General features: G+C 56.6%; 1 protein-coding gene across 7 annotated transcripts in view; it reads left to right on the top strand.

Annotated features, from left to right (window-relative positions):
* Window positions 1-17,704, top strand: part of ARHGEF10L (Rho guanine nucleotide exchange factor 10 like) — a 167,712-nt gene that overhangs the window by 56,163 nt on the left and 93,845 nt on the right. For all 7 annotated transcript variants that reach the window (XR_007475694.1, XM_049706266.1, XM_049706273.1 and 4 more), the window contains exons 3-6: window positions 12-203; window positions 975-1,008; window positions 14,513-14,604; window positions 16,355-16,438. Coding sequence is in view for 6 of the 7 variants with exons in the window: in XM_049706266.1 (XP_049562223.1) it covers window positions 12-203; window positions 975-1,008; window positions 14,513-14,604; window positions 16,355-16,438 (402 nt within the window). In the remaining variant the exon portion in view is untranslated. The remainder of the gene's footprint in view (window positions 1-11; window positions 204-974; window positions 1,009-14,512; window positions 14,605-16,354; window positions 16,439-17,704) is intronic.

The following is a 17,704-nucleotide window of genomic DNA, read 5'->3' as shown; positions in this document are numbered from 1 at the left end:
CTCCCTTCCAGGAGATCCGCTGCTTCCTGGAGGCCCAGGCCCCTCCCCCGAGGCAGAGGACGACCCTGGCGAGGCCTTTGAGTTTGATGACAGTGACGATGATGACGAGGACACCAGTGCTGGCCTGGGCGTCCCAGGCGCTGCTCCAGAGAAGGAGGCGGAAGACGCCCCACTGATCCCCTTGGACTCCGCCCCCGTCGCTGGTAAGGTGCTCTGGGAGCCCAGGGTCTTCCCATTTCCGGGCCTCCGGGGCTACAGGGAGCTCAGGGCTGCATGGAGGATGCCTTGTGGCTCCTCCACTGTCCCCAGAAAGCAGGAAGGGAAGACAGACCACTGGGAAGAAGCTGCATTCCATCGCTCCCATTGGGAATTGGAGATTCCTAGCATTCCTGCAGCATCTGGTGCACTTTGGCACGTCCTAAGTGGCAGTGGTTAGCCGTCAATGGCAGTGGTTGGCTGTCGGTTGTGCTTCAGTGACAGTTACTTCCCAGAGCTTGTCTCCCTGAAGCTCCCCTCTCCCCGCAGCTTCTCCCAGGGAATCACAGCCGCCAGAGCAGCAGCCTCCCGGAGCCCTGGGGGCAGGAAGGCCCTGATAAGGCCGGCGATAAATGGCAGCTTCTGTCTTCGGGAGGGACTGGGGACTGGACCAGCAGGAACTTCCTGCAGGCTTGGGGACAAGGGGCTCCTTGAGGGGCTGCGGGTGAGGGCAGGCCCAGAGCAGGCAGCGTTACTGGTTCTGGTCGGAGCTGGGATGTGGGCCATGGGGCTGGGGGTGGGGACAGGCAGGTAGGACTGGTAGGGGAGCGTAATGGTAGTGTGGGGCTGGGGGAAGGCAGGCAGGGACGCAGCAGGCACCGGGCTGGCGGCCCCGTCTCTGGGGCCCCCGGGGAAGCTGGGAAAGGGGGCGGGGATGCGCTGAGTCCCTCGGGCCAGCCGCTGGCCTGACGGGCTCTGCCTCTGCTCTCCTCCCGCAGACCCAGACCCAGCGGCTGCACCACCCCAGACACAGTAAGTGAGCCTCGTTCTTTTGCTCTGGCAGCTGGAAAACGAGGAGAGACCGGGCAGGAGGTGTGGGAAGGGGTGGAGCTGCAGCTGTGAGGGCTCAGGGCAGGTCTTTGGCTAAGGAGAAACGCATTTCAGGATCCCTGGGCTGGAGGGAAGAGGTCAGTCCCTAAAACGTGTTACTTTTTCCTTTATTTTTCCCACAAGCATGTGAAGTAGAAAGCAGGCCTGGCTCCACATCCTGGCTTTGTCCCTTGCCAGCTGTGTGGCTAGAAGGAGTCACATAAACTCTCCAAAGTCAGTCTGTTCACATGCAAAATGAAAACAATGAAGTAGCCACCCACTCCATTGGGCTGTGGCTGGGAATTAAACAGCTCTCTGGTGCTCCGCGCGGTGCCACCCTCTGTAATTGTCTTTGCCATCGCCATTTGTTTTGCCAGTATCGTTCCTGCTCCCTTTCCTGTGACTGTTGCTGGGGACTCTGCCCTTCTCCACCTGGGAGTCTGTCTGAGTCAGGGCAGCCTAAAGGCTAACACCCCTGGGTGTTGGGGTGATTGCCGGCATCGTACTCTGGGCCCAGCACTGGTCATGGGTCCTTGTGTAAGTCCCAGTCCCCCAGGCCTTGGTTTTCTCATCTGTAAAATGGGCCACTGCTTCCTCCATAGAAGAATGAAGAACTGCTGGGTAAGACACCTAGAGACACCGCAGGCACCTAATCAAGGCAGTTTTACCACCACTCCCTCTGTGGTCTTCAGCAAGTTGGACCGCACATTTGGGAGTCGGGGGCTGTGAAAGCTGAGGCCTCTCGGAGCTTTGCTCACTGGTGCTCACTGTTCGGCTTTCAGGACCTGGGTGTTTAGAGAGTCCTAAGGGAAGCCTCAGTGGTGGATCTAGGCCCTGGAGTTGACGGGCCGGGGCCCCTGGGGTCCTGAGTTTAAATCCTGGCTGCCCTAGTCTGGGGAGGGGTGTCTGAGCCTTCCTTTGTTTTTCTAGAGTGAGCTGAATCGGGCGGCTAATTCTCAGGTAGGTGTCACCCAGCTGGAAGTCTCAGAGATGCAGGTTGTGGCCCTGGGTCCGGGAGCCAGGGCAGTTTTGGATTCAAATTCAAGCCTAGGAGTCCTTGTTTGTGCTCATTTGCTTGTTAGAATGGATGGATCTTGGGAGGGTTTCTGCTGGGCTTGCCACTGTGTAATTACCACCAGAAGAGGGGCCAGGTTCTCTCCTCCCTGGTTAGGGACCTGAAATGAATCAGCGATTCTGCACCTGGGCTGGGAAGTCCTGACATTGCTGTGATCTCCCAGGGGTTACATCCCTCCAGGCTGGGCCAGGAATAAAGCCACCCAGAAACTCAGTCTGAACAGGGAAGCAGACTCATCCAGGTGGGGCAGAGGGTGCCCAGGGAACAGGGACACTGACCGGAGGGGGGCTAGGCTGAGCAAGGGAGCATAAATTCACCGGGGGAGAGAGAGGAGGGCTCCACACGAGGAAGCCACTGAGCAGGGACGGGGGCAGGGGCTTGGGAAATGGTGTGGGCCGCCAGCCAGTGCACCCCTTCCAGGAGTCTGGTACTTGCTTTTCTCGGGCCATCCTTCTGGAGACCCTGGTTCCCTGACCTCAGAGTCAGGAGCATAGCTGTCTGGCCTGGCCCTGCCGCCTTCTCTCTGTGTGTCCTGGAGACCTGGTGACTGCGGCCAGACGCTGTGTCTGGCTGGCGCTGGTGCCCCGTGGAGGCCTTGTTGCAATGGCCCCCAGAGCTGGTGCTATACTGCGTCAGAATCACCCAGTGTGGGCCACGCGTTTCTGGGAGAGGGGCCCGGCCTCTGCCTTTAACCCACCACCCGCCATTCCGTAGCATGCCCACCTATCCTATACCTGCCCAGCTCCCTTGAACACCATCTCCTGGAGGTTCAGATCCTCACTCAGCCCTTCACTAGCTGGGTGGCTTTGGGCTCTGTGAAGCTCTCTGAGCCTCAGTTTCTGCATCTGTAAGATGGACGTGTTCTCCGCCACTAAGCATCGCGAGGAATAAGTGAGGCTCGTTGCTTCTGCTCCTGCCTCCTGACCAGTTTGGATGTTTCCAGTGCGATGGGGCCGAAGGGGCGGAGACTGTGTGCCCAGTGCCTCTGACTCCTGGGCTGGGCCTGGGTTGCCAACAGGTGTGAATAAACATCACTTTTGAGAGCCCTTGATGGGGCATTCGTGGGCTGTGAGTCCCCTGCAGAATATTGATTGCAGCAGGAGTCCCCCTTAATTTTACAGATGGAGAGACTGAGGGGTGGGGCTTGCCCACAGTCCCCCAGTGAGATGCTGGAGGCCTCCTGACTCCTTCTCCCTCAAGTGTCTCTGTGCTGCTCCCAGCTTTGTTCCCTGCCTTCCAGGTCTCCGTTTACTTAAGTTCCACCTCCTTCCCCGGATGGTGAATTTCCACTCTGGAGTCCTCTGGGAGAAGAGTCAATCCAGATCGCTTTCCTTCTCCTTGGTATCCAAGACAAAGGGAAAAAAAAAATCTTGATTTTCTTTCTTTCTTTCGTTTTTTTTAAAAAAATTTTCCCAAAGGTAGTCACTAAGCAGACATTGCTTTGAATACGCAAATCTCCAAGCGGAGGGCACTTCATCTCTTCTCACTGCATTTCTTTCACGGTCCCTCTGCCTGAAGGCTTGGAAATGGCCTTGGGCTTTGCCTCGCTGCCTACCTGGCCTCGAGAAAAGCAAGGGCTGCCTGACTCGAGGCTCCTGACAGCACAGTTAGAACCACTGCCCAGATCCGGGCAGCCTCAAAGTGACCTCACTCCCTCCCCAGCTCTCATCCACAGCTGGGGAGGGAAGCGGGTGGGAGCACCGTGGGTAAAGTGAGGGCTGGAGTCCGGGTCTTCGAGGGCCTGGGAGCTCGGGCTCTGAGCCGCAGAGAGCTGGCTTCGAGTCTCACCTGTTACTTAATACCTGTGTGTCATTGGGCAAGTTAACATTTATTCGGGGCTGCGTCACTGGTTACGAGGACAGCTGAGGCTGACGGGCAGTCCAGGTGACCTGGACAGGGGCACCGGGTCCCTGTCTGGCTGTGAGGCCTGTGGACTTCCGGGTCCCTTCACCTGGTAGGTGGGATTGCCCAGAGGAGGCAGCCAGGCTGTTATGGGGTAGGCAGAGTTGCTGGCTTTGCTGAGTGTGTGTGGCGCCGAGGCCCACGGGGTGATTTTAGGGTCGGGCCCCGCTGCTGCTCCACAATCCCAAGGAGTGAGGGGGCCTGGGCTCTCGTCCGTCCTGCTGCCGGGAAAAGAACCTTCAGCCTGCTCGGCTAGCTGCTGCCACTTTCTCTTTTCGAAACGGGACGTGTTATCAGATAACAGCAACAACGACAACAGCAATAATAGCGAATGATAATAGTAATAACAGTGATTGTGTTTACTGTGTACCAGGCACCAAGCTAAATGCCCAGTCTCATCTCTTGTCTCTAGGAAGTGGACACTTCATTACCCATGTCACAGGTGGGAAATTGAGGCTTGGGGAAGTTAGGTGGCCAGAGTTACATATAGATGGTACATGTTCATTCAACAGAGACTTAGAACCAGGGCCTCTCTGACCGGAGGCCAGGTGTTTGACCATCACCCGACCCTCCAGGGACGCGCTGGGGACTCAGGATCTAAGCTCAGGACTTCAGACTTCGGTTCATGCTAGGAGGGGTGGCTGGCTCCATAGGAATGATCCCCTTCGGTGTGTGTTTATTGGGGTAAGAACTTTGCCTCTTATGAGAGCTAACTTTGCCTCTTGAGCTCTTGGGAGAGTAGTGTCCAAGCTGTTGCTGGAATGTTCCATAGACCCCACCTGGGGAGCCAAGCAGAGTGGCCTCGGCCCTGCCTGTGTGTGATTCTGGGTGGCGCCCGTTCCCTTGAGATGGGAGCAGGGCAAAAGCAGCCCCCTCCCCTCTTGCCCCACACAGAGGTCTCGTGATGGTGGAGGGGTGCGGAAGGGTGTCTCCAGCTGCAGGCCGGCTCCATGGGGCCAGGGATTTTTCTTGGCGGGGGAGGCGGGTATTTTGTTTGCTGCCATATCCTCCCGGCTTAGCACGGTGCCAGGCACAGGGCGAGTGCTGAAGGCATCCCCGTTGAATGAACGATGGATTCCAATGGACAGAAGGAGGAGCCGGGTCTGAAAGGCGACTCTCAGTGTCTCCGTGAAAATGAAGAGAAAACAAACCGTGTGGAAACAGAATCCCTGACCCGGGGTTCTGACTCTGGCAGCTGACTGAGGCCAGGACAGAGGCCCGCGGGAAGGGAGGCCTCAAGCGGCCGAGGGGCTGATCCCGCCGACGCCACTCATGTCGGCTGCTGTTTCCTGAGTCACAGTCCGAGTTGAGTGCTTCCTGCACGAGATCTCATCTCCTAGGCAATGCAGCCCTAGGAGGCGGGGCTACTGATTATGCCCATTTTGCAGATGAGGAACTGAGGCTTAGAGTTGAAGTAGTTTACCCGAGATCTTGCAGAGCTGGTGAATGGCAGGGCTGCAGCTTGGCCCGTCTGACTCCACAGCCATCCATCCGCTGGAGCTCACAGGGTTGGCCTTTCCGGTGGACTTTGAAACCTGTGAACTCACAGCCACCCTGAGCACCCAGTAAGTACTTGCTGGGAAATGAGAGCGCGTAGGTCGCCCGCTCCCTGTGTTTTCCTGGACTCGGGCCGTGTCTCTCACCTCTGAGCACACCATGCCCTCTGGATTTGTTTGCTTTTCCTGCCCAGCTTCGCTGCCATCCCCACCGGCCCCACTGCAGCCTCAGCATTTCCTGTTGGCTCCTGGCCCGGCTGCAGGGACCCTCAGTGGCTCCCGGGAGGTACTTGTCCTACCCCTTCCTGGGCTTATCCAGGCAAGATGGACTGTGTTGCCCACTGGCCAGCGTCTCTCACCCGGGCCTGGAGCCTGAGGGAAGCAGCTGGGCAGCTGGGAGAGCCAAGGAGACCCATCCTCCCTGGACGCATCAGGTGTCGAGAAGATCAGACCAGGCCTGGGGAAGCAGCGTTTGAACAGGATGGAAACGGGGTGCTGGAGGCCCTGCCTGCAGCCTGGCCTTGTGGCTTCTGAGGGCCGAGGGTCTGGGGAGCATGGGGGCTCTTGGGGGGCAGCTCGACGAGGCTGGAGTAGCCCCTGGCCCCGGGAGGAAATGGAGGTGTCCCCGAAGGCTTGTGAGATGGCTGCAGACCCAGTCTGGAGTTGCTTGGCATCCCGAGCTTGCCCTTAACTTGCTGTTTCCCCAGATCCAGAGCATTCGTAGCCTCCTGTGTCCTGTCCTGCAGGGTCTCCATGGGACCCGAGGACTGACAGAGACAAGCTTCCCTCCCAGTGGAGTCCCTCATGGGAGGGTTATGGGGACCCTTTTCCCATGAAAGACCTCTGTCTGGCCCCTTGCCGGTCCCTAAATTGGAAAAGCTGTGTTTTTGTTTTTGTTTTTGCCCTTTTCCACCCCTGGCTACAAGGGGTTTCCATATAGGAGCTATGGTCTTTGGGTCACAGACCCTGTGAGTCCCCAGTATGAAGGCCACACAGCCTCTGGCCTGAAAAAATGTACACAGGTTTGCATCCATTACATCGAGTCCCCCTTCAGGAACGTGTCAAGTCCACCCCTGGATCCCTGCAGTGACAGGACTCTGCCTTATGCATCTTCCATCCCAGTGCCTGGCACAAAGAAGACACGGCACTAATAGTTTACGTGTGCACGGACGTTACAGTTTATGTAGCCCTTTCCACACGCATCTCATTTTGATTTGCACAACTGTGGCAGGCAGATTAATGTCCCTCTCCAAGACTTCCATGTTCTAATTCCCAGAACCTGGGAATGTGCGACCTTGTACAGATGTGATGAAGTTAAGGGCCTTGAGATGGGGAGATGATGCTGGATTATCCAGGCAGGCCCAGCAGAATCACAGGGATCCTTATAAGGGGGCCTGTGGAGTCAGAGAGGGATTGAGAGATGCTGTATGGTTGGCTTTGAAGATGGAGGAGGGGCCACGAGCCAAGGCTGCTTCCAGAGGCTGGAAAGAGGCAAGGGAGCAGATTCTCCCTTAGAGCTGCCGGAAGGAGCACAGCTCTGCCAACACCTTGCTTTTACCCTAGTGAAACCCATTGTGGATTTCGGAACTTTATGGCTGTAAGAGAATATACATCTGTGTTGTTTGAAGTTACTAAGGTTGTGGTAACTGTCACAGCAGCAGTAGGAGACTAACACAGCAGCCCTGGAGAGAGGGAATTCTTATGGGTCCCGTCGTGCAGGCCCAGAGAGGTGCAGTCACTGGTCCAAGGGAGCCGAGTGGCAGGTAGTGGCGATTGGGTTCAAAGCCAGAGGGCCGGGGCTCTGTTTGCTCTTCCCCAGCAGCCCCCTTCCCCCCCAGATCAGTGTTCTGCTGGGAGTCCCCCTGCCCTTCCCCTCTGTCCTCCATCCTCCACCTCTCTACTGAGTGCCTGCAATGTGCCAGGCGTTGCAGCGACCGAGGCAGACAGTCCCTGCCCTCGGGGGGCTGACGTTCTGTGCCTTGGTGTGTTTATGGGCTCTGTAGCCAGATAATAATGGCCTGTGCGTCTTCTGCACTTATTATTCACCAAGCCCTGTTCTAAGAGCCTCTCCCGCCTCCAGTAATGCTCGTGACACTCACAGGTGGGTGCTCCTGTAATCCCCATTTTACAGATGCAGAAGCAGGTGCAGAGGACACACGCTGTCAGCCTCAGGACACGGAGCTGAGATGAGGCAGAGCCACGGTTGAACCTGGTTGGCTTCCAGACCCAGTGTTCTAACCCCTGTCCTCCCGTCTCCTGCATAGATCTGGTTTGGACCTTGCCTGTCTTCCACATCAGCTCCACAACCGAGGACCCGTTCATTGTCTGATCTGCTTAACCTTCCATGTCGTCTCTGTAAAGTGGAGGCTAAATGAGATGTGAGGACCAGATGCTCCCGCTGTCCTCAAGGGGTGTGGGTCTGCCTGGGGCAGGACTCCAGGGCACGAGGGAGCCCGCGTTGGCCGATCTGTTGCTCAGTGTTGCCTGGGATGTGTTTTCCTTCTCCCTTTCTTTCTTTCTTTCTTTTTTTCTAATAGTCATGCATGTTTATTGTAGAAAAATTGGAAAGTACAGAAAATGATAGACTAAAAGCAACCTTTAATTCTATCACTGTGTGTTCCTCCCCAGCTTCCTTGCTATAAAGTGTACATATGTATATATATATCAATATTTTATAGAACTGTGTTTTATTGCACATGCTGTTTCCCAGCTCACCTTTTTTTTTTTGCGGTACGCGGGCCTCTCACTGTTGTGGCCTCTCCCGCCACGGAGCACAGGCTCCGGACGCGCAGGCTCAGCGGCCATGGCTCATGGGCCCAGCCGCTCCTCGGCATGTGGGATCTTCCCGGACCGGGGCACGAAGCTGTGTCCCCTGCATCGGCAGGTGGACTCTCAACCACTGCGCCACCAGGGAAGCCCCCCAGCTCACCTTTTGACCTAATTACATAGGGTGAGCATTTTCCCATGGGAACTTCTGCAGTACCCCACAAGGCTCTTGATAAGTTATTGCTGGGGGTACAGTGCCTGTCCTGGGTCTGACTGCTGAGCCTGGGACCCTCGAGATGACGGGAGGGAGGTGCGTGCACCACAGAGCAGAAGGCCAAGGTGGGGTCTGGGTTATTGTCTATGGCTGTGGGGAAAGATGGTTCCCCCGTGGCCTTGATGCTCGCTCCCCACTGAGGACTGTATTATAGATATCAAGTCAGGGTCCCCTCCTCCGACTTCCCTGGGGGCTCCTCCCCCCTCTGCTCATTCAGTAAGTGGATTTGTGACCATGTGGGGGATGGCACAGGACAAACAGACTGGGGCCCAGAACCATTCCATATGTGAGGGGTGGCCGGGCTCAGTGTGAAGAGGTGAGTGCATACAGGGACCCTGTTAGCTGGAGGAGGGGTGGAGGGGAAGGAGGGGGAAGAGAAACAGTGCACCCTGGGGTATTTATCGTGGGCCAGACCCTCTGCTAAGAGTTTTACAAGCCTTTATTTACTCCTTCCTGGAACCCTAAGAGGGAAGCATTATTGCTCCATTTCACAGATATGGAAACTGAGGCACAGAAAGGTGCTAAGTGCCTTATCTGTGTTATCTCATTTAATCCTCACAGCAGCAAGTAGAGTGATTATTCATCCCGTCCCTCAGCAGCTCCAGGATGTTTAGCCACTGTCCTGGTCCACAGCCAAGTGGCAGAGCTGCAATCTTATCCCAGGTCTGTTGGCTCTGGAGCATATGTCTGTTCCCACCCTAAGCCCACGATTCCCCCGTTCTCAACCCTGGCTGCACATTGGAGCCAGCAGGGAGCTTTAAAAACACCAATGCTGGGCCCCTCCTGACGGATGGGTCAGAATCACTGGGGCAGGGGCTCTGGGTCTGTATCTCTGAGGAGCTTCCCAGGTGACTGCCGTGGGCAGCTGCTTTGAATCCTCCTACCAGGTGATCTTCAAGGTCCTTCTGCCTTTTTTTTTTTTTTTGGCTGCACCGTGCGGCATGTGGAACTTCCCCGACCAGGGATCGAACCTGTGCCTCCTCAGTGGAAGCGCAGAGTCTTCACTACTGGACCACCAGGGATGTCCTTCTTTTTTTTTTTTTTAAATCCTTATTAGAGTACGGTTGATTTATAATGTTGTGTTAGTTTCAGTTGTATAGCAAAGTGAATCAGTTACACATATACATATATCTACTCTTTTTAAGATTCTTTTCCCATATAGGTCATTACAGAGTATTGAGTAGAGTTCCCTGTGCTATACAGTAGGTCCTTATTAAGTATCTATTTTATATATAGTAGTGTGTATATGTCAATCCCAGTCTCCCATTTTATCCCTCCCCCCTGCCCCCTTTCTGGCTTTAACATGCTATATGAACTAGAAAGTGGCCAGGGCTGAAAAGAAAACTGGCAGCAGGCTTAATCCGGGCTTGATGTTTTTGCCTTTCTTTTGTGTCTCTTGGATTTAGGGATAGTGGTAGTGGTGCTGCTGGGGAATTTCTTGAGGGGAGTGATACTCTTGAGTCGGGCCATCCTGGGCAAGCCCTGCTGTCCCAGCCCTCGGTCTGCTGCAGATCGGGTTTTACTCAAGACCTTATAAGGCTCATGTTATTTTGGTCCTTTCAATTCCCAAAGGTGGAATTCTTTCCTCTTTCATATTTTTCAAACCTTGTCCTGGAAAAGGCATCAGGAATACCGTGTGCGCGTGCGCGTGAACACACACACACACGCACACGCACACGCACACGCACACACACACACACACACACACACACACAGCCACCCAGCCAGCCAGGGATCCTCTGACCATACTGGTTTGGGGGGTCTTCTCTCTGATAACTCACACTGTGTAGCCTCTGGGAAAGGACCTTGTGGAATCTGCTGAGCAACCGGGCCTGCCATTCTCAGGGTGGGGCTTCTTGTCTTTAAAAGAGGCCGGGGAGTGGGGCATCCATCATCACTGAGTGTCCTCGTGTGAAGGGGCTGACGGAATGGGGTGACCAGGCCAGAGCAGGTCCCTGCTGTCACAGGACACTCACTTCCCCTCTTGTCCCCGGCGTGTCCCTGGAGAGAGAGGAGGTGGGCTCAGAAGGTGCTTTGAGCTCTGTGGTGGGCTCCTGGTGTACTTGACCTCGGTCTGGTCGGTGAACGCTGTCATGGGGGGGCCTCCTCTTCTTTGCCCAGCTTCTTTTTCTCTGTTCCTCTCCGCGGACTTGGCTCCTTTTCTTGCCATTCGAGTGGAGTGGCGGTGGCCTCACTTTGTAAGACGGTGTCATCTTAGTGGCTGGCCTTTCTTGCCTGTGCAAGCTGAGAGGCATTAGAAGTGCAGGAAGCTCAGATAAGGGCGAGATAATTGGCCTCTTATTGCTTTTTTTATGGCTCTTTTATTATCTGAAACCTTTGGGGAGGCTCCAGGAGTGTTTGCGCACAAGGAGAATTAGATTTTCCAGCCAGGCAGCAGCTGGGAGAGGCTGCCCCTGGGTGGGCTCAGGGTGGGTCAGTGGCCTTGGCAGGCAGCTAGAAGGGCCAGGGAGGGAGGAGGCACCTCCCAGCCTCATTTCTTGCCATGCCCACTGCTTCCCTGGCCTGGGAGGCTCTTCCCCCTCCCGTCTGCCTGGGGAACACCTGCTCCGGTCTGAGGGCAGCAGAGTTGGTGTCAAGAGCAAGGCTTTGCAGGCAAAGTGCGACTCTGCCACTTGCTGGCCAGGTGATTTGGGGCAAGGTACTTGCCAATTCTGAACCTCACTTTCCTCATCTGTAAAATGGTCACAATGAGACATGCACTTGTCGTCAAGCACTCTGCCTAGGGCTGGGCGCAGAGAAGATACCAGCAAAGTGCAGGGCAGGGATGCTGGTGGTCTCCAACCAAGCGTGGGAAGACCTGTCCATGTACGGGCGCTGGCCTCTTCCCTCCCTTGGGGCCCCTGGTGTCTCCGCTTGCCTCAGCCATTGAGGCACTCAGGGTGGGCATAAAGGTCACTGCTCTGCTGTGTGACCCCTGCTCCCCCGCCCAGGAAGCCAGGACCAGTACCTCGGTAGCTGCTCAACAGACGCACGAGCCCAGACTAGCTTCTCCAGTCGTGCTGGTGGCTTAAACCCACGCTGTCCTGTTCGGGGGCCACTAGCCACGTGTGGCTGTTCAAAATGAAATACAATGAAAAAATAAGTTCACTGTGTTTTGGTAACGTGCAAACCAGAGGCTCGTATTTTCAGCCCCATCCTGGCTTTTTGCATGTCGTAGCAGTTACAGATCCCTTCTAAAGCTGTCTGACCTTACCCCCAAATGCCCATCCCGCCTCCAGAAGGTCACCCGGGACCTTCTGGGGTGTTCACTGGTCGAAACGCACCTCAGCCTTGGAGCTGGTGTCACGATTTCTCCTGGACAGAGACTCGATCATGCATCTCTGACTATGCCAAGAGCTCTTTCTCGCTTTCCTTTGTTTTTTTTTTTTTGCGGTACGCGGGCCTCTCACTGTTGTGGCCTCTCCCGTTGTGGAGCGCAGGCTCAGCGGCCATGGCTCACGGGCCCAGCTGCTCCGCGGCATGTGGGATCTTCCCGGACCGGGGCACAAACCCATGTCCCCTGCATCGGCAGGCGGACTCTCATCCACTGCGCCACCAGGGAAGCCCTCTCTTTCCTTTTTAAAAATATGGTTGGGAGAGCAGTCAAGCGAGGTGCAGTGATGTCGTGACACAGCGAGTCTGTGATGTCGGTGAATGTTTGAATGCGGGCTCCCTGCTTCCACATGGTCTGGTGGAAGGAGCAGACTCTGCAGGGGGACAGCCTGGGCTGCAGATCCCCGCTCCCTCTGGCGAGCCGAGTGACTTCAGTAGAGTCAGTCATCAAGACTTCGTGAGCCTTAGTCTCCCCATCTTAGAATGAGGACGACACTGCCTACCTCACGTGGGCTCTTGTGTAGTGAAATAGGCAAATATAGGTAAAGTACAGCAAGGGGCGCCTGGCGCGTTCTTCCAGGGGCCACCAGTTGTCACGGTTAACGTAGCAAAGCAAACTTTAAAACCAAATTCTGCCGAAGTCTCACGTCAGCTCCCGCTGCAATGATTCGGTTCTGTCTGAGCATTTCTGAGCGGCTGCACTCAGCACCTTGAAGCCGCCTCCAGGTTGAGAAGGTGATGACTCAGGGAAGCGCCGTTAGGGATTGGGGCTCAGGTGGCTCCAGCCCAGCACCCCTCCTGGTCCAGACCAGCCCTGTCCCCTCTTGGCCTTAACTTCCCGCTGATGGAAAGCGTTACCCCAGGACTGAAACGCGCCCCTCCTCCCCAGGCGACACTGCTGACTTCTGGCAGTAAAACCGGAGCTGAGTCTTGCTTCTCCAGTGGTGCTGGTGGCTTCGGCCTGCGTTGTCCTGTTCGGCGGCCGCTAGCCGCATGTGGCTGTTTAAAATTAAATGACCTAAAATGAAAAGTTAAGTTCCTTAGACACACGAGTTCCATTAGCCACCTTCCAAGTGCCCCGTAGCCACGCGTGGCTCACCGGACAGCACAGACGTGGCATGTTTCCGCCATCACAGCCGTCCTTGCTCTGTTACCTGAGACGCAGTCCTGAGAGCCCAGCTTAGGGGCCCAGCAGGCTGGCTTCACCGTCCGGCTCTGCCACTCTCAGGCCGGTGACCTTGGGCAGGTTCCTCTGCCCGCCACCTGGCGGAGTGGGAAGGATGCCAGGATCTACCTGTCAGTGCTACTGGGAAGGCGAGGCCAAGGGCCTGCTCACAGGAGGTGTTCCACACTTCACTCTCCTCCCTCCCCTCTCCCTGCACTTCCGGTTGTCATCTCCCCCTGCCCCTCCCCCTCCCTCTCCTCCTCCTCTGTTAAGGGCTTGCGTGCTGGCAAGTTCAAGTCAATTCTTCGTAACAGTGGCAGCTGCCTTGGACAGTAGAAGGCCTCTACCCTCTGGGTTACCAGATGTGGCTTTTTTTTTTGAGCATGGGCTTAAAAAAAAAACAAAAACCTTTCCCTTTGGGATAGTTTTAGATTTGCAGGGACGTTGTAAAGGTAGCACCTAGAGTTCCATGTACCACCTCATCCTGTTCTCCCCGCTGTTCGCATCTTACACGACCACAGGATATTTATCAAAACTAAGAAACCAGCGTTGGTACGTTACCATTCTCTGAACTCCTGACTTTACCTGGATTTCATCAGTTTTTCTGCTTATGGTCCTTTTCTGTCCCGGGATCCCATCCAGGACCCACGTGGCATTCAGTTGTCATTTACACTGCTCTGCTCTGTGACAGTGCCTCAGTTTTGTTTTTCTTGATCATTGAGGAGTAGTGGGCAGGTGTTTTATAGCATGTTCCCCCATCTGGGTTTGTTTGGTGTTTTTCTCATGATTAGCCTGGGGTTATGGGCTTGGGGTAAGAATCCCACAGAGGTGAGCACCCTTCTCATCACGTCGTATCTGGAGTACATGATGCCCGAGTGACGGCACTGGGTTTTGCTCACTTGACCGCTTGGTTAAGGTGGTGTCTGCTGTTTCTCCACTGCTTTCTCTTTGCTTCTCTGCTCCTGGGAAGCGTGTCTCTGGTCCAGCCCATCCTCAAGTGTGTGGGAATTAAGCCCTGCCTTCTGTGCATGGTCTTGTGAAGCTTCGCAGGTCCTCGTCTCTCAGACGCAAGGCCCCCCGGTCCTCGCCTCCATCTTGCATGTGGAGACTGGGGAGGTGGAGGTTCCCACTGAGTCTGCCCTGGAGGAGGAGAGACAGGGTGCCCTGGCCTGAAGAGCATCTGATCCCTATCACTTATCACCGTGAATACGTTTGACCTTTATGCTCTTGTAAAGCAGCAGGTCGGCCTTACAGTGCCTTCTAGAGGTGAGGAAACCAAGAGGGGACGGGGCTTGTCCAAGGCCAACCCAGCTGTGGCCTCCCCAGCTCGGCCTTGGGGTCAAGTGGCCCTGTCACCTGGTGAGGGGCTGTCTGACGCTTCAAGGAACCAGCTGTCCCATCCTCCTGGCTCACTGGCCCTGCTTCTCCGCCCGCAGGGAGCCGGCCGTGGTGAGCAATGGGGATGCCGTGGACACAGCTTTCTCTGGGGTCCGGCGCTCCAGCTGGAGACGGAAGAGCTCCCGTCGCAGTAAGTCCCCCGCATTCGCCCCCCGCGCCACCCGCCCCCCAGGTCTCAGCCCCAGGAGGTTGGTGTCAGGATAGCCTCCCCTTCTCTAGGCTGAGAGAGCTGATGTGGGCTTGTTGTCCTTGCTGCATGGCTGCTGTGGGCTAGGTGGCAGCTCTGAGGTGGACTGGCCACTGCCCACCCTTGAGAGTTGCCCCCCTTTGCCACCTGATGTGAGTCGTGATCCAGGAGTAGATCACACATTCAGCTGCTCATCTGTCCCCCAAATACTTCCAAAGCTCCTACAGCGGGCCAGGGTGATCTGGGTGGTGGGTGTACACTGGTGACCAAGACGAGGTCCCTCTGGCAGCAGAACCAGACACATAGGTGGGCGGTTACCATGCAGAGAGCAGGTGCTAGGATGGGGAGGTGGGAATTGGGAGAGCCCCCGAGTCCTGAGGCAGAGAGTGAAGGAGCAGGGCTCCGGGCAAGAGTGTCTAGGCTGAGAGGGCAACCTGTGCCGGAGCCCAAGGGCGAGGGGATGCCTGGCACCTCGGAAGCAGTGAGCCTTGGTGTGGTGGAGGGGAGGGTCTAAGGGGTGAGCAGGGCCAGGTGAGGCTGCCATCTCCCCAGTTCCTCCCAGAGTGTGTGTGGGGTGCCCCCGGAGGCCGTGCTTTCCCCAAAGTGACAGTGAGCCATAAGAGGCCAAGGGGAAGCCATGAGACCACGTCTGCACTTCAGTCCCATCACTGGTGCTCCGAGACAAGGTGGTGGGCTGGAGGCTGTCCAGGGGAGGGAGGCTGATGGCTGCAGCCAGGGACCTGGAGAGAGGCGGGCAGGTCTGAGCCATGTGGGAGGCAGAATCTGTGTCGGTGGGGAGGGGGCGGTGAGGCTCCTATAGGGCTCTGGGGGCCCTGGGACCGCAGGGAGCAACGCAGTTAGGAACGGGGACTTCAGAGTCCATCTGGTCCTCTGTCTTCCTGGAAGGCCTGTGGGGTGAGGACAGGCTACCATCAGGGGTGGGGACTGGTTTCCCAAACCCTCGCTCTGCTGGGGCCACATGCCCCTAGAGAGGGCAGAGATTGGGCACATAGTTATGGGGGGGAGACCTCTTTAAATATTCCAGCTCAGGAGCTGCTAACATGGGCAGGATGTGCTCTCTGCCCTGCTCATAGCACACCCAGCAAAGTGTTAGGGGAGTGATGTGCTCATTTGCAGAATTTTTTTTACCAATCAGGGCCCCACTGGCTGAGTTTTGGGGGACTCTCCTTAACCCCACTCTCCAAATCCATTCCCCCACTCCCTGCCGTATCCTGTGCTCATTAGATATGGCTGCCTTGCCCTCCCCTGCCTCTGGGTGGGGGGGTGAGTCCTTTTGGGGTAGTCCTGGGGGCCTGGGCGGCTGAAGAGGCTTCCGGGCCCTGGGGCACAGGTGCTGGGTTTGCTTCATGCTCCCTGCAGGTGCCATCAGTCAGAGGGGTAGGCCTGCAGGTGTCGGGGCGGCAGGGGGCATGTGCCGCAGTCACTGGGAGGGCGCCTTGGAGGGGCTGGGGAGCGGGAAGAGGCAGCGGAAGCTGCGTCCTCTTAGAGCAGTGGCAGGCTAGGGCTCCCCAGGGGTTGGGCTGCAGGATGCTGGCCCAGATGAGCCGTGGGGGTGCGGGCGGGCGGGCGGGCTGAGGGAGCTGCCAGCTGGTGCAGTCCTGCTGTCAGTCTGGCAGCCGCCCTGGGCCACCACAGCCTCCTTCGTGCTCTTTTCCTCTCCCTTCTCTCCCAGTCGACCGGTTTACTTTCCCCGCCCTGGAAGAAGATGTGATTTACGACGACGTCCCCTGCGAGAACCTGGACGCCCATCAACCCGGTAAAGCCTCTTTCAGGAGTCCCGCTTCTCTCCGGACAGAGGAGGGGTGGGAGGGGCGGTGGGAGGGCGGGGCCTGGGGAGGGTCTCTCCTTCCACTTCCTCCCCGGCCCCCACCCAGTCCATGGCCCCTCCTTCTTGCTTTTAAAAACCACGGCCGTCTTCCTGGGAGAGTCTGGAGATGGCTGAGGGCGTGGCCAGGCTGGGGCTAGGGCGGGGTTAGGGCTTCATGGGGCGGGGCTAGGGCTCCATGGGGAGGGGTTAGGGCTTCATGCGGAGGGGTTAACGCTTCAAGCGCAGGGATTAGGGCTTCAGGGGCAGGGGCATGCTGGGCTGTGGGTCCCCAGGCAAATCACTCACTTTTCCAAGCCTCCATTCCTCCTGAAAATGGGTTAATAGTCCAGACTTGCTGAATGGTGAAGCAGAGAAAGCCTGGGAAAGCCTGGGCCCTGCCGGGGAGATTGGGGCCGCAGAGGAGAAACAGGGTGGAGGAGGGTGAGTGCTGCTGGAACTGGGCCCACATACTCACCTAGCTGGAAGGAGGACTACCCAGGGACGAGGGATATTTAATATCCATTCACAGTAAGAGCCGTCTTTGCTTAAACACGTTTTGCCAGCTGCTCTTCATGGTTTATCTCCTGTAATCTGCTTTGAAACTTTGACTTAGGGTATTACTTCCTTATTCTTCAGAGGAGGAAACTGTAGAGGCAGAGCTGGGATTCGAACCTGGGTCATTCTGACTCCAAGTCCAGTGCTCTGTCCCGCCCCCCCCCGCAAAGGACTTGGGTGGCATTTTATGAAAGATGAAACGCATTTGCTTCCCCTATTCAGTCAACCCTGTGAGGTCGGTAGGGCAGCGCCTATGGCTCCAGTTGACAGTCACATCAGAGAGGTTAAGCCACCAGCCCCAGATCACACAGCCAGAATTTGAATAGACATCTGCTGGACTCTGCTTTTTCTACAACACTGTTCTGCCTGTCTTCAGGGCCTCCCCGTCTAGTGGGGGAACAGCCCCTGCATTTGTGGAGCTCCTAGTCTGACAGGGGCGAGTGTAACCATCCTGGGGCAGCATGTAGTCCAACGGGAGAGACACACAGACAACATGATGAGGCCTGACGTTCCCCGGAGGCACACTCCTGACACCTGTCCCAGGAGCAGGGCGGGTGGGCCCATGATCCACCCATCCATCTAACAAGCCCTGGAGGAGCCTGGAACCCATTCCTGCTTGTAGCTCATGTGAATCCGGGAGAGTGGGAAAGGGTGGCTGGA

Source organism: Orcinus orca, chromosome 1 (genome assembly GCF_937001465.1).
Source record: "Orcinus orca chromosome 1, mOrcOrc1.1, whole genome shotgun sequence".
NCBI lineage: Eukaryota > Metazoa > Chordata > Mammalia > Artiodactyla > Delphinidae > Orcinus > Orcinus orca.
Note: the sequence above shows the minus strand (reverse complement) of the source record. Positions and strands in the feature narration are given on the sequence as shown.